This window comes from Capra hircus, chromosome 2 (assembly GCF_001704415.2).
Source record: "Capra hircus breed San Clemente chromosome 2, ASM170441v1, whole genome shotgun sequence".
Taxonomy (NCBI): domain Eukaryota; kingdom Metazoa; phylum Chordata; class Mammalia; order Artiodactyla; family Bovidae; genus Capra; species Capra hircus.
This window is the reverse complement of record NC_030809.1, coordinates 9,161,004-9,186,742: the sequence shown is the minus strand read 5'-3', so window position 1 is coordinate 9,186,742 and position 25,739 is coordinate 9,161,004. Positions and strand designations below refer to the sequence as shown.

Below are 25,739 nucleotides of genomic sequence, written 5' to 3'. Positions count from 1 at the left end.
TGGAGTGGCAGGTTAAGAGAGGCAATAAAGAGGCAACCCCATAAAGACGTATCACGGCTCTCCATTCCAGAACCCAGCACTGAAGACCCAGGGCAAGCTGAACACGAGGCCTGGAAAGGTAGGGGGCGCTGGGGTTGGGGGGCAAATGGGTGGAAGAACAGGAGGTGGGGGTTCTGGGGACGGGCCCTAAGGACCCCTCTGGGCCTTCTTGCAGATTGTCCTCTTCTCAGAGCCTGGCTGCCAAGGCAGCCGCAAGGAGGTCTGGGAAGATACTGATGATGCTTCCGGCTGGGCCCATGTGGCCTCCGTACGGGTGGTCCGAGGCTGGTGAGTGTGGAGCTCCCGGCGGGCTCTGGCATGTGAACCTCGGGGATGTGAGGACAGTGAGAAGTGCCCACTGAGGGCAGAAGCCCCCCATAGCTACCCAGAGACCCTGCCTTGCGGGGACATCCTCCCCACGTACCTCCCACCCAACTCCATTCGGTGACCCTAGGTCTCTGTGCCCACAGCTGGGTGCTGCACGAACAGCCAGCATTCCAGGGCCGGAAGCTGGTCCTGCCTCAAGGGGATACAGAACTTGGAGCCCCAGGATCAGCATGGAGTACCCAAGGCATTGGCTCCCTGAGGAGGGTCGTCCGGGTGAGTGGCTGGGTGTGGGGGACCAGATGTCGCCTCATCTACCCTAAGTCCCAGGCCTTGAGGAGGAAGACAGGGACACCTAGAGCTGGGATTTCTAGGAGAGATCACAGGCTTGGAGCCTGAAGAGGGTTTATACCTGTATAGAGTCCTGACTGTGGAGCCAATTGGAGAGGAAAGGGATTCTGCGGGATGCTCAGCCTGGCTTGGGGAGGCCGAGGCCAAGCCGCACTAGCTCCAGCTGGAGCCTGGGGAAGGATGGAGTTAGAGCAACATAAATGGGTGGGGCTGGCTGTGGGCACTCACCACCCATCCAGGGCCCAGGTGTTCAGGCCTGCAGCCAGAGCTGAGGTGCCGTGCATAGACCCACGCGCACACAGACGCTTCCCTGGTGGCTCAATGCTAAGGAATCTGCCTGCCAATGCAGGAGATAGGGGTTTGGTCCCTGGGTCAGGAAGATCCCTTAGAGAAGGAAGTGGCAACCCACTCCAGTGTTCTTGCCTGGGAAATCCCATGGACAGAGGAACCTGGCCAGCTATAGTCCATGGGGTTGCAGAGAGTCGGACACGAGCACAGGGACTAAACAACAACAGCGTGGTCGGAAAGGACACAATGTTATAGTTTCATATCTCTAAGGTGGGGAAATACCATTTTCAGAACACAGGTTTATAAATCACTAAAATTAAGCGGACAAAACCATCTTGGACACCAGAGAGACCCAGAAAAGAAAACAGAAATCTAAAATCAGGACGTTTTGGGATTTTTTTTTTCTCTTCTTCTTTTTTAATGGAAGGACAAAATAACTCTTGAGTCCAGAGCTGTTGCAATCCTCCTGGTAAGAGAGGAAGAGAATCTTATGTTAACTAGGGCAGTGGCCCAGCCATGCAAAAGAGGGGACAAGAATTTTCAAACCCTCTCCAGAAACACACAAATGTTTGCAGACAATTTATTGTGAGCTTCTCACAATAAATTCATCTTCATGTGGGAGGTAATTTAGGTACAAAAGAGAACCAAGGGCTTTGAAGTCTGGTGGACTTGGGTTCCTTTGATTCAGTGAGCATTGATTAGGTGCCTACTGTGTTCCAGGCACTGGGATGTGCTTTGCAACAGTGAACAAAAACTGCACAGCTCTGTTCTTGGCCCTGCCACTTACAGGCCGGGTGCCCTCAGGCAGCCCACTTAACCTCACTGAGTCTGACTTTCCTAGTCTGGGAATGCCGTAACACTTCCCGCTGGGAAGACCAAATGAGAAGGGGTAGGACAGGACCTTAGCATATGTCTTACACTCAGTAGATGTTTCATAAACATTTTAAAAAATACTTATTTATTTACTTCCTCAGCTATGCTGGGTCTTAGTTGCAGCATCTGGGGTCTAGTTCTCTGACCAGGGATCAAACCTGGGCCCCCTGTATTGGGAGCTCAGCATCTTAGCCACTGGATGACTGGAGAAGTCCCTGTTTCATAAACATTTGATGAAGAAGCGAGTGAATGAAAATGATCCTGATGAAGAAGAAACACCCAGAAATGCAGAAAGGATCTGTAGCTTCCTGAGATGCAGAGCAGGTGGAGGCCAGTTTCACTTCAGTTCAGTTCAGTCACTCAGTCGTGTCCGACTCTCTGTGACCCCATGGACTGCAGCACGCCAGGCCTCCCTGTCCATCACCAGCTCCCGGAGCTTACTCAAACTCATGTCCATTGAGTCGGTGATGCCATCCAACCATCTCATCCTCTGTCGTCCCCTTCTCCTCCCACCTTCAATCTTTCCCAGCATCAGGGTCTTTTCCAAGGAGTCAGTTCTTTGCATCAGGTGGCCAAAGTAGTGGAGTTTCAGCTTAAGCATCAGTCCTTCCAGTTTAGGAAGGGGTAGAAATTGGTAATGGCACCCCACTCCAGTACCCTTGCCTGGAAAATCCCATGGATGGAGGAGCCTGGTGGGCTGCAGTCCACTGGGTCGCAAAGAGTTGGACACAACTGAGTGACTTCACTTTGACTTTTCACTTTCATGCATTGGAGAAGGAAATGGCAACCCACTCCAGTGTTCTTGCCTGGAGAATCCCAGGGACAGGGGAGCCTGGTGGGCTGTCTATGGGGTCGCACAGGGTCAGACACGACTGAAGCAACTTAGCAGCAGCAGCAGCAGCAGCAGAAATTGGTATAGAGTTGGAATTGTATACAAAGAAGGATCAAATTCAGATCTCCAGAAATGGCTGTCCATCCTGCCCATCCCTCCACCAGGCTGGAAATGAGGTTCCCAGAGGCAGGGCAAAGGGCATGGTACTTGGCAGGCTCCTTCTGAGAACTTTGGTCTTATGTCCCAAAGGGCCAGCGAGAGAGGGACCAGCGAGGGCTTTGGACTCAGGCTTATCTGGCTGACATTGCAGAGAACACCCCAGTTGTTTCTGGCTTCTGGGGAGAAGCCCCTGGCAGCCCCAGCTGAACAGACTTGGGGAAGGCAGGTGTGGACGGGGGTAGTCTCTGAAGGGTGATGGGTGGTTTTGTTTCTATCTTTTGACTATGCCACACGGCATATGGGATCTTAGTTTCCTGACTAGGGATTGAACTCATGCTCCCCTGAATTGGCAACGGAGTCTTAACCACTTGCTGTTGTTCAGTCGCTAAGTCATGTCCGACTCTTTGTGACCCCATGGACTGCAGCACGCCAGTTTCCCCTGTCTTTCACTATCTCTCACAGTTTGCTCAAACTCACGTCCATCGAGTCGGTGATGGCATCCAACAATCTCCTCTGTCGTCCCTTCTCCTCCTGCCTTCAACCTTTCCCAGCATCAGGGTCTTTTCCAATGAGTTGGCTCTTCACATCAGGTGGCCAAGGTATTGGAGCTTCAGCTTCAGCATTAGTCCTTCCAATGAATATTCAGGGTTTATTTCCTTTAGGAATGAGTGGTTGGATCTCCTTGCTGTCCAAGGGACTCTCTAGAGTCTTCTCCAGCACCACAATTCAAAAGCATCAATTCTTTGCCCCTCATCTTCTTTATTGTCCAATTCTCACATCCATACATGACTCTGGAAAAACCATAGCTTTGACTCTATGGACTTTTGTCAGCAAAGTGATATCTCTGCTTTTTAATATGCTGTCTAGGTTTGTCATAGCTTTCCTTCCAAGGAGCAAACGTCTTTCCATTTCATGGCTACAGTCACCATTCACAGTGATTTGGGAGCCCAAGAAAATAAAGTCTGTCACTACTTCCACTTTTTCCCCATCTATTTGCCATGAACTGATGGGACCGGATGCCATGATCTTAGTTTTCTGAATGTTGAGTTTTAAGCCAGCTTTTTCACTCTCCTCTTTCACCCTCATCAAGAGGCTCTTTAGTTCCTCTTCACTTTCTGCCATTAGCGTGGTATCATCTGCACAGATGAGGTTATTGATATTTCTCCTGGCAATCTTGATTCCAGTCTGTGCTTCATCCAGCCTGGCATTTTGCATGATGTACTCTGCATTTAAGTTAAACAAGCAGGGTGACAATACACAGCCTTGTCACACTCCTTTCCCAATTTTGAATCAGCTAGTTGTTCCCTGTCTGGTTCTAACTGTTGCTTCTTGACCTGCATACAGATTTCCCAGAAGGCAGGTCAGGTGGTCTGGTCCCATCTCTTCAAGAATTTTCCAAAGTTTGTTGTGATCCACACACTCAAAGGCTTTAGCATAGTCAATGAAACAGAAGTAGATGCTTTCCTGGAATTTCCTTGCTTTCTCTATGACCAACGAATGTTGGCAGTTTGATCTATTTTTCCTCTGCCTTTTCTAAATGCAGCTTGTACATCTGGAAGTTCTTGGTTCACATACTGCTGAAGCCTAGCTTGAAGAATTTTGAGCATAATCTTGCTAGCATGTGAAAGTGAGTGCAATTGTACAGTAATTTAAACATTCTTTGGCATTGTCCTTCTTTGGGATTGGAATGAAAACTAACCTTTTTCAGTCCTGTGGTCATTTCTGAGTTTTCCAAATTTGCTGGCATATTGAGTGCAGCACTTTCACAGCATCATCTTTTAGGATTTGAAATAGCTCAGCTGGCATTCCATCACCTCCACTAGCTTTGTTCGTGGTAATACTTCCTAAGGTCCACTTCACAGTCTAGGGTGTCTAGCTCTAGCTGAGTGACCACACCATCGTGGCCACTGGGGCCATTACGACTCCCTCTTCCAGGGAGGTCCAAGGTGCTGTTTCACACTTCATTTTCCCACCCTTCTCCTTCTGCAGGACTACATTACCCCAGAGATCAGTCTGTACTCTGAGGAGGGCCTCAAAGGGGAGCGAGTGAAGCTGACTGAGGCCTTGGAGGACCCCCAGGGCCTGGAGAGGCCCCTGCAAGTGGCATCTGCCACTGTTTCCGCAGGACTGTGAGTCTGGGCTTTCTGGAAGCCCTTCATTTAACACTCACTCTGCTGGGTGCTGGGGACACAGAAGTGACAGGACATGGTTCTTGCCTGCGAGAAGTGCTCAGCCTACTGGTGGGGCCAGGCAAGCAAGCAGACAGTAGCAATCTGGAGTTCCAGGATGGAGGAGCACGGGGCTGCAGGAGCAAAGAACAGCACCAAACCAGCCCAGGTCAGAGAAGCCTTCCTGGAGGAGGAGACTCCTCAGCTGGGATGAATTGGCTCCATGAAGGCATGGACTTCATACGTTTTGTTCACTACTGTGTCCCTGATGCCTGAAGCAGGAACTGGCATGGGGTAGATGGCCCTGAATATCTGTTAATTGAATGAATGGGGAAAAAAAGAGAGTATACTAGCACCTACAAAGGTCCAGAGGTGAGAGATCTAAGCTTTGAAAGTTCAGTCTGGCCAGAGAAAGCAGCACAATTGGGGAGATGGGAGGCCCAGGAGGAAAGCCTCTTTGTGCAGCTGGGCTGTATTATGAGGCTTATGGAGAATTTTAAGCAGGTATGGGTGCTAGAAAGAACTCTTAGCCTCTGTGTGCAATTACAGAGGGTCAGGTCAGAAGAGAGATCAATGGACTGGCTGCTGCAGGAGATGATGGGGGCCTGAAACGTTCTCCAGAGTTCCCTTGATCAGGGCTTCTCCCCCCAAACTCAATTCTTCCCTCTGCACCTTCCACCCCATCCACTAATCTGTATTCCTGGGAGTCTAGGGTGCAGCTACTTCTCTGCTTTTCTCCAGGTGGCTTCTATACCCCAAACCCTTCTTTGAAGATACTCCCTGCATTCTGGAGCCTGGAGAGTACCCCACCTCAGAGGCCTGGGGAGCATCAGACCCCAGCGTGGGCTCCCTGAAGCCCATGAGATTGGTAAGGAGTAGGTGGGCCCAGTAGCCTTGCCCTGCAGTCTGGAAGAAGAGGCAGGGCCTGGGAACTCCTACTGGGAATAGGATTCGAGGAGAGGGAGGATTTGATCCTAAGGGAAGGGGGTAGGACATGGGATTGGCCATTTTTAAGGGTCTCAGGAACAAGTCAACCCAAAGTCATCAGCCCCAGTCTATCTCTCCCCACCTCTGGGCTGGGGTCTCACTCTGTCTTCTCTGCAGGGCTGCCCAAGTGTGGAGAGGCCAGGGGAGCCCAAGGTAAGAGCCTGGGCTTCAGGGTCAAAGAGGGCCTTTGGGTAGGGGGTGTGTATGTGTGTGTATGCACCATGGCCTGGACTAGAAGACGGAGAGGAGGGCGCTGGGGCCAGAGGCTGGGTCTGGGGGCAGGTGGTGGTGGTGATGGTGGAACCCGACTGATTCATTGGGAACCCGCTTTTGATGTGGAAGGACCAAGTCACAGGTCAGAGAAGAGAAAGGAGTCAGGGGAGGGCATGGGGCTCAAGCGAGGGACTGGGAGGGCTTAGCTCTGGGCTGATGCTGGCAAGAGTCATCCGGGGATGGCTGGGTGGGTCTGGTCCAACCCCACACTACCCCTTCCCCCACAGGCTGTGGTATATGAGGCCCCAGGGTTTCAGGGCCGGAGCTGGGAAGTGAACAGAGACATCTACAACCTGCAGCAGCCAGAGGATAGCCAGAGCCCCAACTTGGCCTCTGTGGGGTCCCTGCGAGTTCTCGGGGGCTGGTGAGGACTCAGGACCCTTCCTTCTACCTCATCCTCCCCACTGGCCTCTACCCTCCAGGGTGGGGATGACCTGGGCTGCCTGGGGGTGGGGGCAGCTATTTCACAATCCCGTGGGCTTCCTGTGACTCCCTGCTTGTCTGTCTCCCCCTGCTCAGCTGGGTGGGCTACGAGAAGGAAGGTTTCCGGGGTCACCAGTATCTGCTGGAAGAGGGAGAATACGCTGATTGGTCACGTTGGGGAGGCTATAACGAGGTGTTGACCTCCCTGCGGGTCATCCGAACGGTAAGCAAGAGCAATTGGGACATTCAGCTGGTACCCTCTGTTGAGAGAATTTGTGCCTCCTCTCCTTGTTCTCCAGGGTAGTGGAAGTCTTCCTGGAGTCTAGCCTCTCTCCCTCCTGCTGCCCTTCCCCAGCCCACCCTGATCACCTCACCCCAAAGTCCTTTAGTGGGATGCGTCCTAGGGGTCTGGGCACTCCCAGGGGTTTCCTTCTGTCCGTCCGTGAGCCGGGAGCAATCGACTGTCTCTCGGGCTTAGGACTTTGGGGATCCGGCCGTGGTGCTGTTTGAGGCCATGGACTTCGAGGGGCCGGGCGTGGAGGTGAGCGAGGCATTGCCAGACGTGGAGCTGGCGGGACACGGCCCCAGAACGCAGGCCATCCACGTGCTCAGCGGCGTGTGAGTGACTAGGGGGCTCCTGGGAGCTGGGCGGGCCGGGGGCGGCTCCAGCAGAGGCGTCGGCTCCGCCCCGCTGACCCGCACCCCGCCCTTCCTGCAGGTGGGTGGCGTATCAGGAGGTGGGTTTCTCCGGGGAGCAGTACGTGCTGGAGAAGGGCGTGTACCGCAACTGCGACGACTGGGGCTCGGGCAACAGCGCCCTCGCTTCGCTGCAGCCGGTCCTTCAGGTGCGTGGCGGCCGCAGGAGCCGGGCCTCTTGGTGGGGAGGGGTCTGGGGTCTGGGCTGTGCCCGCTTCAGTGGAGGCGGGACTAGAAGGAGCAGGCCTGGAGCTCCTGGGGGCGGGGTCTCCTGAAAGGGGGCGGAGTCAACACAGACTCCAGACTCCGCGCGAACTGCGAAAAGGATCTGGAATATTGACACCAGAGGCGTTGAGGCTAGGGGCTAGTACTCTCGTTGAATCTCAAAACTTTGGTCCCTTCCTTCAGGTCGGGGAGCACAATCTGCACTTTATCTCAAAGGTAAGGAGGTGGTTGGGGCCTCTGTGTCCTCACCCTCATTTAAAATCTCTCCCTCTCTTCCCTATTCTCTCCCCCTCAACTCCATCACTCTCCTTCACTCGCACCTCTTCCCGTCTCTGCTGCCAGATTCAGCTTTTCTCCGGCCCCGACTTCCTGGGTGACCACATCTCTTTTGAAGATGACCAGAGCTCTCTGCCCACCGCCTTCCAGCCCCAGTCTTGCCGAGTCCACGGCGGCAGGTGAGGACGTGGGAAAGGGGAGACTGGGCCTGTGGGCGCCTGCCCTGAAGCGCTTAGCTCAGCTTGGAAATCGAGGCTGCAGTTAGAAGGTCTTTGTTTGAAATGACTTCCTTCCTTTGGCTTCCTTGGGGTAAGCTCTTCTGCCCCGAGAATCATGCAATCTTAAAATAAACCAAGCAAAATAAAGTTTTAATAGCAAATGTAAACATTGTAGACAGTATACAGAACTTCAGTTTTCATTCACCCCTCTGCCTTTTTTTTTTTGGTAGAATATTTTAAATCCCCAACCCAACATAAAATTTTACAGATAAATAATTCAGTATATAGCTCTAACAAGAAAGGACACCCGGCCTCAAGTTATTATCACATATAATAAAATGAGGAGTAATTTATTATTATCTAATACCCAGTCCATGTTCAAATTCCTCCCGTTATCTCAAAAAATGCCTTTGTGAAATTCGTTTGTTTTTCTTAGAATCCAGACAGGGTCCACACATCACATTTGGTCCATTTGATCTCTAATGTATAGCAGTCCCCTCCCCTTCTTTTTGTCTGATACCATTTATTCGTTTAAAGAAACCCAATAATTTGCCCTGTAAGTTTCCCATCTTCTGTGTTTTAGATGATTGCTTCCTTTTAAGCTTGGTTCCTCTGTGCCCCATATTTCCTGTAAACAGGTAGTTTACCTCCAGAGGCTTGCTGAGATTCAGGGTGTTGTGTTTCTTTGTCAAGAATATTATATACGTGGTACATGTACTTCCCACTGCACCACATCAGGATGCACGTGTCTCGTTGTCCCTTTTTAAATGATATTAAGATCCCTACATTATAAGATTCCTCAGTGACCTTTATTTAATGATATCTAGTATCCATCACTAGGAATCGGAAACAACTGAGCGACTTCACTTTCACTTTTCACTTTTCACTTTCATGCATTGCAGAAGGAAATGGCAACCCACTCTAGCATTTTTGCCTGGAGAATCCCAGGGATGGGGGAGCCTGGTGGGCTGCACGTCGCACAGAGTCGGACACGACTGAAGCGACTTAGCAGCAGCAGCAGCAGCAGTATCCATTGATGATAATTGCCTAGACTCATTATTTCTTTAGAGGTTACAAAATGATTTTCTAAGTTTTGTTATTCATTCTACATATATTAGCTGGAATACTTCTATAAAGAAGAACTTTCCCTTTTTAACTATTTATTTACCTGAAATACTTTCTGCAAAAAAGGCAGTTTGATCCTTTCCCAAGAGTCAGTATTTGCCCCTTTCTCTTTATCAATTTTCAGAATAATTTTTGAAGCAGTGCCCTAGCAACCACCAAAGCTGACCAATGAAGATTTTTTCAAAAGTATTGTTATGGACTCATGGGTTTTTATGTATATGAAAGGCTCCGGTCCTCTGGAGTCACTATTCATTTGTGTACTCAAATTACTTCACCATTGGCAAATGGACGCCCCTCCAGATTGCTTCCTGGGTACTTTTAAAAAATTTGTATGTTTATTTTTTACTGCATCGGGTCTTTGTTGCACCGCCAGGGCTTCTCTCTGTGGCAGGTGGGCTGCCCTAAATCATGAGGGATTTTAGTTCCCACACCAGGGCTTTAACCCGAGTCTTCTGCATTTAAAAGTAGATTCTTAATCACTGAACCATCAGGGAAGTCCCTTTCCTGGGTACTTTTGATATGATCCCAATAATTTTTTTTTTTTAATAACTTGCTGTTTTTTCTGGTACAATAAGATGTTCCTGGATCATTTTGTATATATTTTTCGCCTCTAACCTGGAGTCACTTCCCAAAGAATCCTGGTTGCTTTTAATGGATAATGCTCTTTGAAGACCAAAAATTTGCATGCTACGTGTTTCAAAATTGTAATACTGATTCTACTACTGATAATACTGCTACTCACAGTAAAACCCAGTGAATGCTGTTTGAGGTTTCTCTGTTGTTCTTTTTGTCCTCAATACACTCACCTACATCCCATTAGGTATGTTCATTTCAAAATATTGTGTTGTTTACTTTTTTCTGTGCGGTTATTCCACCAACCTGATATATAATTAGGTTCATTTACATTGTTTATTTTAATTTTAGGAATACTTCTCATTTTTATTTAATCCTAGTTTTTAGTTACTGAAAATATTTATTGTGTTCCTGTCTTAGTTTGAGCTAGCAACAAAGTACTCTGGGTGGTTTAACAACAGGAATTTGTTTTCTCACAGATCTGGAGGCTGGGAAGTCCAAGATCATGCTGTTGGTTGGTTTGGTTCCCGGGTGAGGGCTCTCTTCTTGGCTGGCAGATGGCTGCCTTCTGGCTGTGTCCCCAGGGATCTCTTCCTCTGGTGGGATCTTAGTTTCCCAATCAAAGATTGAACCCAGGCCCTTGGCAGTGAAAGCTTGGATCCTAACCATTGGACTGCCAGGGAATTCCTCTCTTTCTCTTCCTATAAAGACACTAATCCCACGATAAGGGCTCCACCTTTATGATCTCATCTAAACCTAATTACCTCCCAAAGGCCATCACATTGGAGGTGAGGGCTTCAACCTATGAATTCCGGGGAGATACACATTCAGTCCATAAGAGTTCCAAAGTTAAGACTTAAAAAACAAGTTACAGCTTTGCTCATGCTACTTTTTCCTCTCCCACCCTCATTTTTTAAAATGTTTGTTCACTCATTCGTTGTTTTTTTAAGGATATAAGCAAATATACACTATATATAAATTTGCATATACCTGTAGAAACCAAATATATTTTGTTTTCCTCCTTCTCCATTTTTTTTTTCACAGTAGGAAGCATATTGCAACCTGATAAATATGCCAAAGACTACTGAATTGTATTCTTTAAAAAAGTGAATTTTATCTCAATTTTTTAAACAGGAAGCATACCATCAACACTGTTATGCACCTCGTTTTTTAAGACTGTTTGGAGGTCACTTTATATCCCTCTGAAAGCTCGTCCTCATTCTTGTTGACTGCTGTGTTACACTCCAGATTCGTGCTTCCGGTCCTCAGTTGATGGACATTTGGCTGCTGCCACTCTGCCACTGCAAACAATGTGTAGTCACTAGCCTTGTGTATGTGTTGTTTCGTGAAGGGTGTCCTTGGAACAGATTCTGAGAAATAGGCTTGCTGAGTAATTGTGCACGAAGTTTGGCGTGACTGCCAGATTTCTCCTGAAGGGCAGTGTGATTCCATTCAGTTCTGTCTTAAGTCTGACTTCAGTTCGTGCTGCTGCAGCGCCTGGTCATCCTTGGCCTCCCCTGGCCTGAGGGACCCCCATCAAGGTTGCATTCAGTCTGCTATATCTCAGGGGGGCCGTGTAGGCCAAGGACAGGGTGGGCTCAAATACCTACTCATGTCCCCCTATTCTTCCCCTTCCTTCGCCAGCTGGATCCTGTTCGATGAGAAGAACTTTGAGGGTGAGCAGTACATTCTGTCTGAGGGCGAGTTCCCTACTCTCACAGCCATGGGCTGCCTGGCCTCCACAGTCCTAGGCTCTCTCCGGAAGGTGCCCCTGGTGAGTGCCCCTGTCCAGTTCCAGGCACCCCTGAGGCAGAGGTGAGCCTGCCTCTTCCTACTGCTGAGTGAGCTGTCGGGCTTAAATCCAGCCTTCCTTAGAACGACCACAGGTCCTCTTGACCCCAGCGCTTCAAAGCCAGGTCAGCCTACCAGGGATTTGTTGAGTCCCTGCTGAGATAGATCCTGGGGACCCTGAAATAAATCAGACACAGCCCTACCTTCAAGGAACCCAGAAAGATTACAGCACAGAGTGGTGTGTCCTGAAACCAGGGTGGGCCAGGGCCAGGAGGGGCTGGTGCTCAGGGGGTGGGCTGGGGGCATGGGCGACCACTGAGGTGGTGGTTCTGGGTAGGGGGGAGTGAAGCAGGAAGATGGCTCTGTTGCATGGGCAGAGATGAGTGGCCAGGGGAAGGCCGGGGCTGCTGCGACAGAGAACCAGGACAGATCATGATGTCCTAGACCAGACACAAGCAGAGAGAAATGACACTGGTCCTATTAAGGACCTGGGGTCTGTAGGACTTGGTGGCGGACAGGGGACCAGTGGGAGCAGCTCAAGCAGAACGGCTGGCCCTGACTTTACCACGCTCCAGGCGGGGCTAAAAGGCTTCCAGTGCTCTAGGATGCCCCATCCTCACCACAATCCTAGGAGCCATACAACTATTATCTTCTGCCTTTTTCCCATGTGAAAACTGAGGCACAGAGAGGTCATGCAGCTTGCTGCAGGTCACACAGCTGGTGACTGGCAGAGCCAGGTTCTTCCCAAGGCAGCCTGGCTCTGGAGTCCATGCTCTTTGCAACTCCACGCTGGGCTCTGAAAACATACCCGGTTCTGGAGCCTGGCTGTAAGGGCCTTGAGCAAGCGGTTTCCTCCTTCCAGCCTCAATTTGCCTCTAAGTGGGGATAATCATGGCACCTACGTCTAGGGCTGTGAAGTTCTGATGAGATCAAGAAAAGCTCTTAGCACAGAATCTGGCGAATCGGTCAGCCCTGAATACTCGTGAACTGATGTTATAATGACCAGGGTTATTATTCTTACTCTTCTTAGAAGTGCCATTTACCAGGGAGGCGGTATTAAGGCAAGGGGTGCCCATCCAGCCCAGGCTGCGTCTGACCATGTGGGCGCCCCCAGCTGGCAGTGTCCAGGAGTCAGGGGCCCTGTGGGGTGCAGCTCAGGAGGAAGACAGCCTGAAATACTGACCTAGGAGTCACGCGTCTGGAACTGGGGGGAGGGGAGCTGAGCGCGGGGCTCTTGTGGCCTCACCCTTTCTCTGTGTCCCCCGGCCCACAGCACTTTTCCGAGCCGTCCATTTTCCTGTATGGACTGGAGTGCTTCGAGGGGAAGGAGATTGAGCTCAGCGGGGAGGTGCGGAGTCTGCAGGCCGAGGGCTTCAACAGTCACGTGCTGTCTGTGCGGATCAAGGGGGGCGTGTGAGTGTGTCAAAGGGAGGTGGGGGGCTACTAGTGCGGGAGGGGGAGATTGGGGGTCTCTGGATCTTTCCCCACTTTCCTTCTACTCCGTCCAAGCCAGGAGGGAGCGGGGAGGGAGAGCAGGCTGAGAAGACTCACTGGACCTCAGGGCTTGGGCCCCAGCCTGGAGGGGCCTCTCCAGGACCCTACTCTGCCCTACAAACCCAGGGCTCCTTTCCCGCCTCCCTCTCCACCCGCTCCTGTGGCCCAAACCCCAGGCAGAGGAGTCCCAGCTTGTAGGAAGGGGAGCTGGAGACTGTCCTGACGGCCGTGCCTCCTCTCCTTCCTGTCTGTCTGTCTGTCTTCTTCGCTGTGTCTCTGGCGCTTGCTGGGTCCAGCTGGGTGCTTTGCGAGCACAGTGACTTCCGAGGCCGCCAGTGGCTGGTGGGCAGCTGTGAGATCACCAACTGGCTGACATACAGCGGGACCCAGCGGGTGGGCTCCCTCTACCCCATCAAGCAGGTGGGTAGCATGGCGGGTTGAGCGCATCTGGGTCACCCCATCTGTCTGTGTGTCTGCCTGTCTGTGTGCATCCCACGTTTCCCAAATTCGGTGTTTATGTACTTTGGTCCTAATTTTTGTCCTACTATGATTCCTCTAGAACCGTTATCTCTTTAATATTTTCCTCTAAATCAACTCACTTTTTTCTTTTTTAACTTTATCCTTATCCTAAGGTATAATGTCCATAAGATCGTGGGTTTGATATGTGTATGTGTGATTTTTCCTTAATAGACACTGATAAACACATTGCCATTACTTTTTAAACAAGAAGGCTTATTATCCACATAAGCCTGAAAATTATCTCATGTACCACCCATTAGCGAGCACGCCTCACTTTGCAACGCTGTGTCTGTACCTGTGTTTCTCTGTGTCTGTGAATGCATGTCTGGACCTGTGTCTCATTTATGTGCAATGAGGGCATGTGTGTGGAGGCCTGGCCACAGGGTGTGTGTGTGCAATGCCATTTGTATGCGTGTGTCCTCTGGCGGCGATCTGTGGCAGCCCTGTACGTCTGTGAGAGTGTGTTTGTGACTGCGTGTGGCTGTACTTGTGACACTGTTGAAAGCATGTGTCTTCGTGTGAGGACACCTGTACGGTCCCTCGTAGACCATCACTGCTAGAAGAAATCTTGGAGATTATCTCCAGCCCTCACATTGTACAGAAATAAAGGCCCAGAGAAGTGGACAAGGCTTTGCTCTACCATCTTTGCGGGCAGTTTACCTCTGTGGCCCTCAGTTTTCCTCATCTATAAACTGGGGCTGATATGTCCGATCGACCTGTTGTGAGAGCTGAATAATGCTGTGTGGCCCTCAGAGCAGTGTGTGATGTCAGCAGACATTGGCTGTGACCGCGGTTATTACTGTCGCCACCACCCAAGACCCCTGGCTGATTTGTGGCCAAGCCAGTGTCCGCCCTGCCGTGGCTCCTCTCCAGACTTTTAGCCAACCGGAGTGCCTGCTGTGAAGTCAGCAGGGAGAGCAAAGAGTGCGTGTACCGCCTTCATGTGTCCATGTGTCTGTGTCTGCTGTCCTGTGCAGCCACGTGGGTCTGGGCTCCATCTGCCAGTGTGTCTGTGTGCACCTCTACAGATGTACAGCTGTGTGGGTGTGTGCCGTGAGTGTGCCCTCGGCATATGTGTGAGAAAGAAGGGGTGACTTAGAAGCAGGGTCCAGGTCGGTTTGGGGCAGGAGGGAGAGCCTGGGAGCTTGGGTTACTAGAGGGTCCAGAGTTGAGGGCACTCGGGGCCCAAGGGGGAGCCTCCCTGCCCAGAGAGCCCTGACTCTCGACTCCCCCCACTCACCAGCGCCGGGCTTATTTCCGCCTCTGGAATGCGGCACTGGGGGGATTCCTGACTGTGCCGGACCACGTGGAAGACATGAAGGCGGGCCGCGTGGTGGTCTCTGAGCCCCGAGCTGGAGGCAGCAACATCTGGTTCTACGAGGATGGGCTACTGAAGAACCAGGTACTGGTTTCGGGGCTGGGACAGCGACATCAGGGCCCTCAGACCCTCACAAGCCCACCTTCAGGAGTCCCAGCCTGTGCTCAGTCGGAAACAGGAGCCAGTCTTGGGCCAGAGAGGCAGAGAGATACAGACACCGGGACCCTGGGGAGCTGGAGAAAGCAGGCTGTGTACCCTTGGGCAATTCAGGCTCTTCCCTGGGCCTCTGTCTCATCTGCAAAACAAAGCGGCTGGGCCAGAGGCTTCTAAGGGACCTCCCAGCTCTGATAACCTGTGACAGATCTGGGTCCTATTATTAATGACAGATTTGGGAATTCTCTGGTGGTCCAGTGCTTAGGACTCGGGGCTTTTACTGCCAGGCACCCGGGCTTGAACCTGGTTGGGAAATCAGATCCCACAAGTCATGAGGCATGGCCAAAAGGAAATGATAGATTCATTGCGCAAATCTTTCCTGAACACCCGCCATGTGTTTGGCCCTCCTGAAGCTTGCTTCCTAGTGGGGAGAGAAAGAAACGGCTTCAATGAGTCCTAGGCGTTGAAAAGTGCTTGGAAAAATACATGAAGAAAGGAAAATAGGGAATACCAGTATCTCTGACAAGGGGAGCCCTTCCTGAGAAAGTGGCGGTGGAGGGGACACCCTGCAGATGTCTTCCTTATGAACATCATGATGTCTTCACGTGAACATCGCATGGAATCCCTAGAGGGCACTAGAGGGCAGGTCCTATTATACTTCCCATTTTATAGGTAAGGAAACCAGAGCAGAGTTTAGTAACTGGCTGAAAATCACATAGCCAGTAAGTATGTGGATGTTTGCTGCTAAAGCCTGTGTTTCAAGAGTCAGTCATGGAAGTCTTCCTGGAGGAGTTCATATTTTCCCAGCTCTTCGATGGTTTCTCACATTGAACCAGAACCCTTTCAACAACCATCCCCCCAGGAAAACAGAGCTCAGAAAGATCAAGACGTTTGCCCAGAGTCACAGTCCACGAGAGCCAGAAATTCAAAGCTGGGTGTATCAAAGTTGTCTTAGGTTTGGCAGAGTCCCTGGGGGAGGGCCGGTGCCTGACGATCTCCTGGGGGCCTCAGGTGGCCCCCACCATGAGCCTGCAGGTGATAGGCCCCCCCAGCACAGGCTCCAAGGTGGTGCTGTGGGCTGAGAGCCGCCTGCCCCGCCAGACATGGAGCATCAGTGAGTCGGGCCACATCTGCAGCCAGATGTTTGAAGGTCGGATCCTAGATGTGAAGGGTAAGTTGGGCATGTGTGTGGGAGAAGGCCCCTGAGGGCAGTGGAGTCCCCAGCTCTTTCTGACCATCTCCCCGTCTCTTACCCCATCCCCTGCAGGCGGCCGGGGCTACGATCGGGACCACGCAGTGCTGTGGGAGCTGGCCAAGGACAGGGCGTCCCAGATCTGGACTGTCCATGTGCTTTGAAACCTCCCTGCCACCCCCCAGCCCTGGAGGCTCTCCCTGGGATGACATGTTTTTATAGGGTTTTTTGTTGTAACATAAACTGTTTTATACTATGTTCCCAGGTATCCTTGACACTGCACCTTGATATTTGGGGTGGGGGGCGGGAGTGAGGTTTTATTCACGTGCCTTCTGACTTGCCTAGGCTCAGGTGGGCTTGCTTCTTCCCTCCTTCCGGTTCGGGCGTTCAGATGCAAGGCCTCCCTCTGCCACCAGAGGGAGCCCTGGGACCAGACTGACTGCAGAGTGTGACCTTGTCACCGCCTCCCTGAAATGATGTGTTCCCGGAGCGCGGGCTATGGGAGCACGAACATGAACCAAGCCTTGGTCCCTGTGCTCAGGCAACCCACAGTCCAGTGGAGGATTCCAACGGGTAGGGTGATACATTCAGTGACAGGCAAAGAAAGGAAGTGGAGGCATGCACAGGGGAGGACTTGAAACTATATTTAGAGGCACAAGGCATGGAACGCTGCCCGGAGGAGGGAATCCTCACCTGCGATGTGGAGAATGAGAAGGAGTCAGCCGGGCTAGAGGATGGCAGAGGGGTGCAGACAAATTCAGGGGTGGAAGCCTGGAAGTCCAGTGTGATGGGGGCAGGGTGGGCCGGGCGAGAGAGGCGAGTGGGAGCCACACCTCAAAGGGCCTTGCTCGCCAGAGCCTCTCAATTTCTCCCAACCCTGGTCTCAGGCCCTAAAGGTTTGATCTCAGTCAGATAAGCCGGGACAGGGGGTCTTGGTCCCTAACCCGGCTCAGAGAGGGCAGGACATAGTCCTTCAATCTAGCAGACCCTTGGCCTCTTGGCTGAGATCCTCCAGGAAGAGGCAGAGATGGGGACTTCTCCAGGGTCCCTTTCCCTCTCTGTTGATCCCAATTCCAAGAGGGGTACGAGTGGTTAGAGCAGCTGTGTGTCCTTCCTGCCTCCTAACCCATGGGTAGGTGGGAAAGAGACAGACAGCGGCCTCTTCACCTTTCTCAGCGCCCCCGTGGTTGGAGGCGTGACGACAGGAGGCTGGCTGTGAGGGAACCGCTAGAGGTTGGGCGGGCAGTTCTCTCTGACTCTGTTGTTCAGAAGAAACTCAGGTAATGGAGTGGGGGACTTGCCTCTGCAACTGTGGATGCCCAAGGTCTGGGTGGGTGTATGTGGGTCCTCTGGGACCTCCCTTCCTGAACTCCCAGGCACCGGTGACCAAATGCAACTAAAGAGAGGGTGACTACGGCAGGTTCTGGGCTGGGTCCTTTCAAGGGGATCCAAATGGGTAGGGCCCCAGCTTCCAGGCTTTGGGGCAGGGAAGGTGGGGTGTGAGCTCCCTGGTGCCACCTCTCCTGCTGATGGGGACACAGGCAGCCCCTGGGTGCTGGCTCTTCAGGTCTGGTGATGTCCAGTGACCACACGTAGGACCCTGCTCCAAGTACACAACAGCTTTATTGACCCCCAGCTGGGAGGTGCTTCCTCCTCCATGTCAGAACCTCCCTGTGTCAGCCATGGGCCCCACCCCAAGCTCTGCCCATCAATTCCTATAACCTGCTCATCTCTAGCATCAGCACCTCCCAAGGATTGGGGGTGCTTCTCCTGCTAGTGACGATGGCCGCTGTCTTGGGGGGGCATGAGATGAGGGCTGGGGCGTGTCAGCTCAGGTGAGGTGGAAGAGCTGGATGAGGGTATTGGTCAAGAAGAAAAGGATGCTGCCACCGGCCAGGCTGCTGAAGGCTGGGGAGCCACTTTGGGGTTTCTTGTAGGTGGTGAAGGTGCGGTTGCTTCCCAGGACTCCGGTTTGTATCTGCAAGAGAAGAAGTGGGGCAAGCCCGGGGAGGGGTGAGTCTCAGGTGTGTTGTTTAGAGACCCAGTTCTCCCACCCCCAGACTGTAGCCCCCGGTTCCCTGTCCTGAGGGTCGTGACTTCTGCCGCAACGTCCTGTGGGGAGGGCTGGCGGCTTCGGGCCACAACGGAGGCAGGGTCAGAGGCAGTCCCCGGTCTGTGTGCCCTGGAACCTTCCTTTCATGTCCACCAGGCCACCCGTACCTCCAGCATGCAGGAGATAGGGAAATCTGTGGCTCCAGGCCTTGACCTTGATAGCCCAGCCAGGGCCTTAACCTCTCTGAACTGCAGTTTCCTCGTCTAGGGATGGGAAGAAGAGCCATCATAGTCGTGGGGGAGGTCACGGGAGACCAGCTGGAGAGAAAGCACCTGGTAGAGTGTGGGTGGGTGGAGGTAGGGAGGGTGTGGCTTTTTCCCCCAAAGAGATGGCCAGATGGTGATCAAGCTGTTCTCAAAGCCTGATCACTCTGCAACTAAAGCTGCCCTTGATGGAGATTAAGCTGTTTCTGATGGTGACCAAGGTGTCCCTAATGCTTGATCAGGCTGTTCTCGATGGAGAACTCGATGGCTCCCTTCTCCTCTACTGAGAATGCTGCCAAAGCTGCCTCTTGGAATAGCAGTTGATCTTGAGACTCTAGCTGTTTCTGGAATGGGAGATTTCTATCTTCTTAGCATTGCCAAACACTCAGGCTCCTCACCCGGGGTGGCGGTTCCTTGCTATCTCCATCAGGCTCCGTTTGAACCTCTCCCGGCCCCCCTCCTAACAGGACCATTTCCCCAGGTTCCCTGTGGGGTGATGCCATTGTCACTCAGGGCTGTCTTCCCAAGCCTCTTCATCCCCTGTTATTCCACAACACCCTTTGGGGGCCTCAGTATGCTGGCACCCTGTCAGGGTGCCCCAGCCTCAAGTACCAGAGGCAGCAATGCTCAGGGGAAACCTCCCAACAATCTGACCCCAACCAGAAGAACTGGAAGGCTGGGAGCCAGGTGTCCGGAGGCCTTGGTTCCCATGGGAGGAAGGCTGGGTGCCAGGAGCCTCCAGGCCCTCCCCCCGCTGCCAGGCAGGTCTGAGGAGCCTGGGGTGGTGGTTCCAGGGACTCCAGGGGGCTGCTCTTACCTGAACCATAATCAAGAGGCTGATGGTGAAGAGGAGGAAGAGGAAGCCTTTCATCCTGAGAAGCTCTCTGCGGCTGTCTGGGCAGCAGCTTTTGGAGATGAACTCAGGGCTGTCTGCAGGCCTCTTTGGGCTTGGCTGCTTTTGAAGGAGGGTAAAGCAGGGAGGCGGGGTGAAGGGAAAGAAAGGAGGGCCTCTGGGGTGGGGTGGGTACTGCTGCTCTTCTACAGACCTTGGGATTGAGGATGCCAGGCCCCAGCTCCACAGCTCTGGCAGGTGATGGACAGGTTCTGGAGTGGAACTGGGGCACATCCCAGGGCATGGGAGGTGGGCAGACCCAGAGGCAGCTGGAGGGCAGTAAAGAGGGCCCAGGGTTCAGAGTCCTGCAGAGTGGGGATTGAATCTTGGTTTAATCACCTATCAATTCTGGGACCCGGGGCCAGAAACTGTACCTCTCTGAAAGAACTGCCAGAGAATTACAAAATTATAGTATCATTAAAAGGAGATTGAGGCAGGGGATAGGCGCTGAAGGAGGAAAGGCTGGGATAAATTTAGGTTTCAAAGTAAGGTTGTGGACCGTTCCAAGATTCAGAAGAAAGGCTTGGGTAGCACAAAAAGTGGGGTGTGTAGATTTCTGTGAAAATGAAGGTGAAATGTAACAGGAACCCAGAAACCTAGCTTCTAGGTAAGCCCGTTTCCTCCTGGCCTCAGGTGAGAAGACTGAAGTGGATTATTTCTGAAGTTTACTAAGACCTAGCAACTTGTGACTTGGATAAAGAAAACAGCAGATAGGTGTCTGTATTAGTCTCAGAGCGATAGGAGAAGGCTAGTGGAGGACCAGGAGTTAACTAAACTGCAGGGGAAGGGATTTGGGGTGGGGGTGTCTGTGAAGTCCCAGGCAGGGGTGGGGGGATAGGGTGAATCACAAAGATGCCTGAACACTGCTCTATTCTTTATCATCCTCTCACTTTATTCTCTCAGTGGGACTCTGCAGCAGGTTCCATAATTACCCCCATTTTCCAGGTGAAGAAACTGAGGCTTGGATATTAAGTGACTTGCCCAAGGTAATAAAAGGAGGAGCCAGTTTCAGGTGGAATTGCATCCAGGTCTGTCTGAAGCAGCAGCTGTGTATGTAACCTCCGGGGCTGTCCTAGAAGTCACCGATTAAGTCTTCATTCCCTGCCTGGCTCCCTCCTGGAGGACCCAAGGGTTCTTTCTGTAGCCCAGCTTCAGCTTCACTCACTCTCCCTTCCTTAGCCTATTCTGTGTCTCGTTTGCATGCCCGGTAGTAAAAGAAAGTCCCCTCTCTCTCTTCTCTGCTCCGGTTTTGGGCCGTCTGTAGCAAGCCTCAGAAAAACTTGAGTGAGCCCTTAGGGCCTCCAGCCCTGGCTAAAAAGAAACTAAGGGAAAAACAAAGCAAAACAAAACCCTGAAAGTCAGGCTGGTGAAAGCCAGGAAGTGAAAAGGAAGGGGCAGGAATCTTGAGGCTCCCGGGGAGAGGAGGCGGGTAGGGAAGGAAGTGTGTGGAGCCCTCCACTACCTGCTCAAAAAGTGAAAGTCGCTCAGTTGTGTCCGACTCTTTGTGACACTATACAGTGCATGGACTTCTCTAGGCCAGAATACTGGAGTGGGTAGCCTTTCCCTTCTCCAGGGGATCTTCCTAACCCAGGGATCAAACCCAGGTCTCCTGCATTGCAGGCAGATTCTTTACCAGCTGAGCCACAAGTAAAGCCCCAAACTGGAGAGTGCGGGCATTAATCCCGCTACCTCTTGCATGCTCAGCCAGCGCGATACTATTTGAGCTAATTCCCCATGCCGATAGGTAAGCCCGCCTCACCTATCACTGCCCACCCCCATCAGCTCCTTCACCTGAGGCAGCTCCTGACCCTTAACCTCACCACGCTGGCTGCCTTTGGTGCAAGTGGGTGGGTGAGAGTCCATGAGGCGCAGATGCCAGAAGGGCCCTGGCCCAGGAGACAAGAGGCCCAGGTTGAAGCCCAAGATCGCCCTGCTGAAACTGGCTCCATCCCACTGGGTGGGCAGCCTTCTCCCCCTTACAAAGAGGCGGCTAAGACAGGCTAAACCCTGGCTCCTTTCTCCATGCTGCAGATTCGTGTGATGATACTTAAATGCCAAGCTCATATCTGCACAAACATTCTTACAAACCCCAGAAATTTCATTTCCACATCCTGAGTCTCTGCTGTTGAGCTTGAGATGCTTGTGGTTGGGAGATCTGGGTGCTGGAAGGCTTTTTAGAGTTTGGGACTTGTGACTTGGAGGGATGTCTGGAGTCTGTTAGTACCTGAGAGAAGTGGGGCTTCAAACTTCCTCTCCTGCCCTCTGAACAGCTTCATTCTGTCTTAACACCATCTGGATAGACAGAACCCTGGTTGCAAAACTTAAAGAGCTTAGAGAGACCCCCATTTTACAGATGGGAAAATTGAGGACCCAAGAAGGGCAGATTAATGCAGAGCTAAAGAGAGAACCTAGTCTGTCTCTAGATTTTCCTGCCCTACCATACGCCTTCTCCAAACCTGACTTGGGAAATCTCAATCCATAGTCCCTACATCCCCCAGGAATCAGACCTAAACTCCTTGCTGCTGCTGCTGCTGTTAAGTCGCTTCAGTCGTGTCCGACTCTGTGCGACCCCATAGACGGCAGCCCATGAGGCTCCCCCGTCCCTGGGATTCTCCAGGCAAGAACACTGGAGTGGGTTGCCATTTCCTTCTCCAATGCAAGAAAGTGAAAAGTGAAAGTGAAGTCGCTCAGTCGTGTCCGATTCTTAGTGACATCATGGACTGCAGCCCACCAGGCTCCTCCGTCCATGGGATTTTCCAGGCAAGAGTACTGGAGTGGGGTGCCATTGCCTTCTCCGGCTTAGATGCTTAGTTCCACTTTAAACACGCCATAGTTGAGGTAGTGAAGAGACAGCCTAGCAAAAGTCTCTTTGGTAGCTAAGAATGTGAGACACGAATCTGGTTCATTGATACATGCCAAGCACCTAGAATAGTGCCTGGCACATGGTAGGCACTCAGTAAGTAGTCACTGGGAGCAAGTGGCCAAAGTAGAGATATTATCAGGGAGTCAATCCCGTGGAAGTGATGGCTGGAAGCATAGACAAGGGCTGGGTTCCCAGGCGCTAAACTCCTTAGTGTGACTCAAGCCCTTCCTTTCTCCCCAGCCTTCTGTTTTGGGTTCCATATATATCACACCCTAGCCCACAGCCACACCCATCTTGCATCTCTAGTTGCCCCAGGCTCTTTTACAACCCAAGTTGTTTTCTCTTTAAGGAAAGCCCTTCTTCAGTTGTTTTATCTGATCAGTTCAGTTCAGTTCAGTCGCTCATTCATGTCCGACTCTTTGAGACCCCATGAATCACAGCACGCCAGGCCTCCCTGTCCATCACCATCTCCCGGAGTTCACTCAGACTCACATCCATCAAGTCAGTGATGCCATCCAGCCATCTCATCCTCGGTCGTCCCCTTCTCCTCCTGCCCCCAATCCCTCCCAGCATCAGAGTCTTTTCCAATGAGTCAACTCTTCACATAAGGTGGCCAAAGTACTGGAGCTTCAGCTTTAGCATCATTCCTTCCAAGGAAATCCCAGGGCTGATCTCCTTCAGAATGGACTGGTTGGATCTCCTTGCAGTCCAAGGGACTCTCAAGAGTCTTCTCCAACACCACAGTTCAAAAGCATCAATTCTTCGGCACTCAGCCTTCTTCAAGGCCCAACTCTCACATCCATACATGACCACAGGAAAAACCATAGCCTTGATTAGATGGACCTTAGTCGGCAAAGTAATGTCTCTGCTTTTGAATATACTATCTAGGTTGGTCATAACTTTTCTTCCAAGGAGTAAGCATCTTTTAATTTCATGGCTGCAGTCACCATCTGCAGTGATTTTGGAGCCCCCCAAAATAAAGTCTGACACTGTTTCTACTGTTTCCCCATCTATTTCCCATGAAGTGATGGGGCCAGATGCCATGATCTTCGTTTTCTGAATGTTGAGCTTTAAGCCAACTTTTTCACTCTCCTCTTTCACTTTCATCAAGAGGCTTTTTAGCTCCTCTTCACTTTCTGCCATAAGGGTGGTGTCATCTGCATATCTGAGGTTACTGGTATTTCTCCCGGCAATCTTGATTCCAGCTTGTGTTTCTTCCAGTCCAGCGTTTCTCATGATGTACTCTGCATAGAAGTTAAATAAGCAGGGTGACAATATGCAGCCTTGACGTACTAATAAGATTTAGATCAAGGGACTTCCCTCATGATCCAGTGGCTTAGAATCTGCACTCCCAATGCAGGGGGCTTGGGTTCAATCCCTCGTCGGGGAACTAGATCCCACATGCCACAACTGAGAGTTTGCATGCTGCAACTAAAAACCCTGCAGTTCAGTTCAGTCCCTCAGTCGTGTCCGTCTCTCTGCAACCGCATGGACTGCAGCACACCAGGCTTCCCTGTCCATCACCAGCTCCCAGAGTTTACTCAAACTCATGTCCATCGAGTCAGTGATGCCATCCAACCATCTCATCCTCTGCCGTCTCCTTCTCCTCCCCCCTTCAATCTTTCCCAGCATGAGGGTCTTTTCCAATGAGTCAGTTCTTTGCATCAGGTGGCCAAAGTACTGGAGTTTCAGCTTCAGCATCAGTCCTTCCAATGAATATTCAGGACTGATTTCCTTTAGGACCCTGCATACCTTAACAAAGATCCAATATCATACATGCCACGACTAAGACTTGGTGAGCCAATAAATAAGTAAGTAAATAAAAATAAATATTTTAAAAAAGAAGACTTAGCTCAGAAGCCCCTTCCTCTGGGAAAATTTCCATTTTGCTGCTCCTAGAAACTCCTTCAAAGGGAGGGAGTTCCTCAGTATTCCAAGAGCTCCTTCTGTTGGCCACTGCTCTAAAGATTGTGTCTGCTAAGAATATTGTCTAGTAGCTTGACCCAAGACCTTCTAGGTCTTGTCACCTCTCTAACTCAGCACAAGACAGAATATGGCAGTTAGGTGTCAGGGACAGCTGAGTAATAAGTGAATATAAGGCGATCACACCTTACCTCCAAGCCTTGCATGCCTGTATTCATGCAGTCAATAAATGCTTATTATGGGGCAATAGCAGCAAATATTTGGGCAGTTACCAGTGAAGAGAAGAATTAAGGGGAATAAAGATGTGAGCCCCTCACTTGGGACTGCTTTTCCTCTAAAAGCAATTGCTCCTTCCGGAAGAGACAGTTGAGAAACTGTGCAGAGCCTTTCACAGATTTCTGGAGCTGGGGGAGGAAACTGCAGCTCAAGACTTGCTAAGGAAGGGGGCCCTGGCAAACTCCCCCACCCTCCACTAGGCTTTGGGTTGGGAGCATGAAAAGTTATGCATGAGGGGTACAAATGAACAAGAAACAACAGCCCAACCCCTCATAGAAATTGAAGACAACATGATCAAAAAAAAACAAAAATAAGAGGAGCAATAAATAATAGAAACAATTACACAGAAAATCCAGATAATGCAATTATCAACTAAACTTTTAACTAATAATGCTTAGTATATTCAGATACATAGAAGACAAGACCAAGAACTATAGATTATAGAAGAGAACCAAATGGAAATTCTAGAACTTAAAAATATAATAATATTAAGAACTCAGTGGATAGGTTTAACATCAGATTAGACACAAATGAGGAGAGGATTAGTGAAGTGGAAAATGATAATAGAATATTATAACAAAATATAGTTAGTTGTTAAGTATCTGCTGTGTGCCAGGTACTGGGACAGATGTGGGGAAAAAAAGGGGGCATAGCCCCTGATGTTATGGAACTGACATTTGAATGGGGGTGTGTGTGTGTGCTCAGTCCTGTCCGACTCCTTGTGACCCCATGGACTGTAGCCCGCCAGGCTCCTCCGTCCATGAAATTTCCCCGGCAAGAATCCTGGAGTGGGTTGCCATTTCCTTCTCCAGGGGATCTTCCCGACCCAGGGAGTGAACCCGCATCTCCTGCATTGGCAGGCAGACTCTACCACTGAGCCACCTGGGAAGCCCATCTGAATGGAGAAAACATTAACCATGATGGTAATTTAAGACTTCAATAAACGCTGTGAAGAAGTCAAAAGCGTAGTGTGAAAAAAGAGAAATGGGGGGAGGACATATGTAGGTCAGTGTTCAGGAAAGACCACTCAAAGGGAGTGTTTGTGCAGAACAAGAGGGACCTGGGGGGCTTCCGTGCGAATCTGACTGCCAGTGCAGGGGACAAAGGTTCCATCCCTGGTCTGGGAAGATCCCACATGCTGTGGAGCAACTAAAGCCTCGCACCACAGCTAC

At 51.2% G+C, this 25,739-nt stretch overlaps 1 protein-coding gene and 1 long non-coding RNA gene across 2 annotated transcripts in view; one reads left to right on the top strand and one right to left on the bottom strand.

Moving 5' to 3' along the window:
- Positions 1–16,557, top strand: part of AIM1L (absent in melanoma 1-like) — a 30,063-nt gene extending 13,506 nt beyond the window's left edge. The window contains exons 5-22 of the mRNA XM_018056341.1: positions 71–118; positions 215–327; positions 510–639; positions 4,856–4,995; positions 5,776–5,902; positions 6,139–6,174; positions 6,522–6,658; positions 6,814–6,940; positions 7,196–7,335; positions 7,436–7,562; positions 7,822–7,854; positions 7,981–8,093; positions 11,475–11,604; positions 12,895–13,034; positions 13,412–13,535; positions 14,878–15,036; positions 16,117–16,276; positions 16,373–16,557. Of these exons, the coding sequence (XP_017911830.1) occupies positions 71–118; positions 215–327; positions 510–639; positions 4,856–4,995; positions 5,776–5,902; positions 6,139–6,174; positions 6,522–6,658; positions 6,814–6,940; positions 7,196–7,335; positions 7,436–7,562; positions 7,822–7,854; positions 7,981–8,093; positions 11,475–11,604; positions 12,895–13,034; positions 13,412–13,535; positions 14,878–15,036; positions 16,117–16,276; positions 16,373–16,461 (2,073 nt within the window). The 3' untranslated portion in view covers positions 16,462–16,557. The remainder of the gene's footprint in view (positions 1–70; positions 119–214; positions 328–509; positions 640–4,855; positions 4,996–5,775; positions 5,903–6,138; positions 6,175–6,521; positions 6,659–6,813; positions 6,941–7,195; positions 7,336–7,435; positions 7,563–7,821; positions 7,855–7,980; positions 8,094–11,474; positions 11,605–12,894; positions 13,035–13,411; positions 13,536–14,877; positions 15,037–16,116; positions 16,277–16,372) is intronic.
- On the bottom strand, positions 17,902–19,713 carry LOC108637283. Its single transcript, XR_001918921.1, has 2 exons — positions 19,431–19,713; positions 17,902–18,275 (listed from the first exon to the last, which is right to left on the bottom strand). It is a non-coding gene; the product is annotated as an uncharacterized LOC108637283 (long non-coding RNA).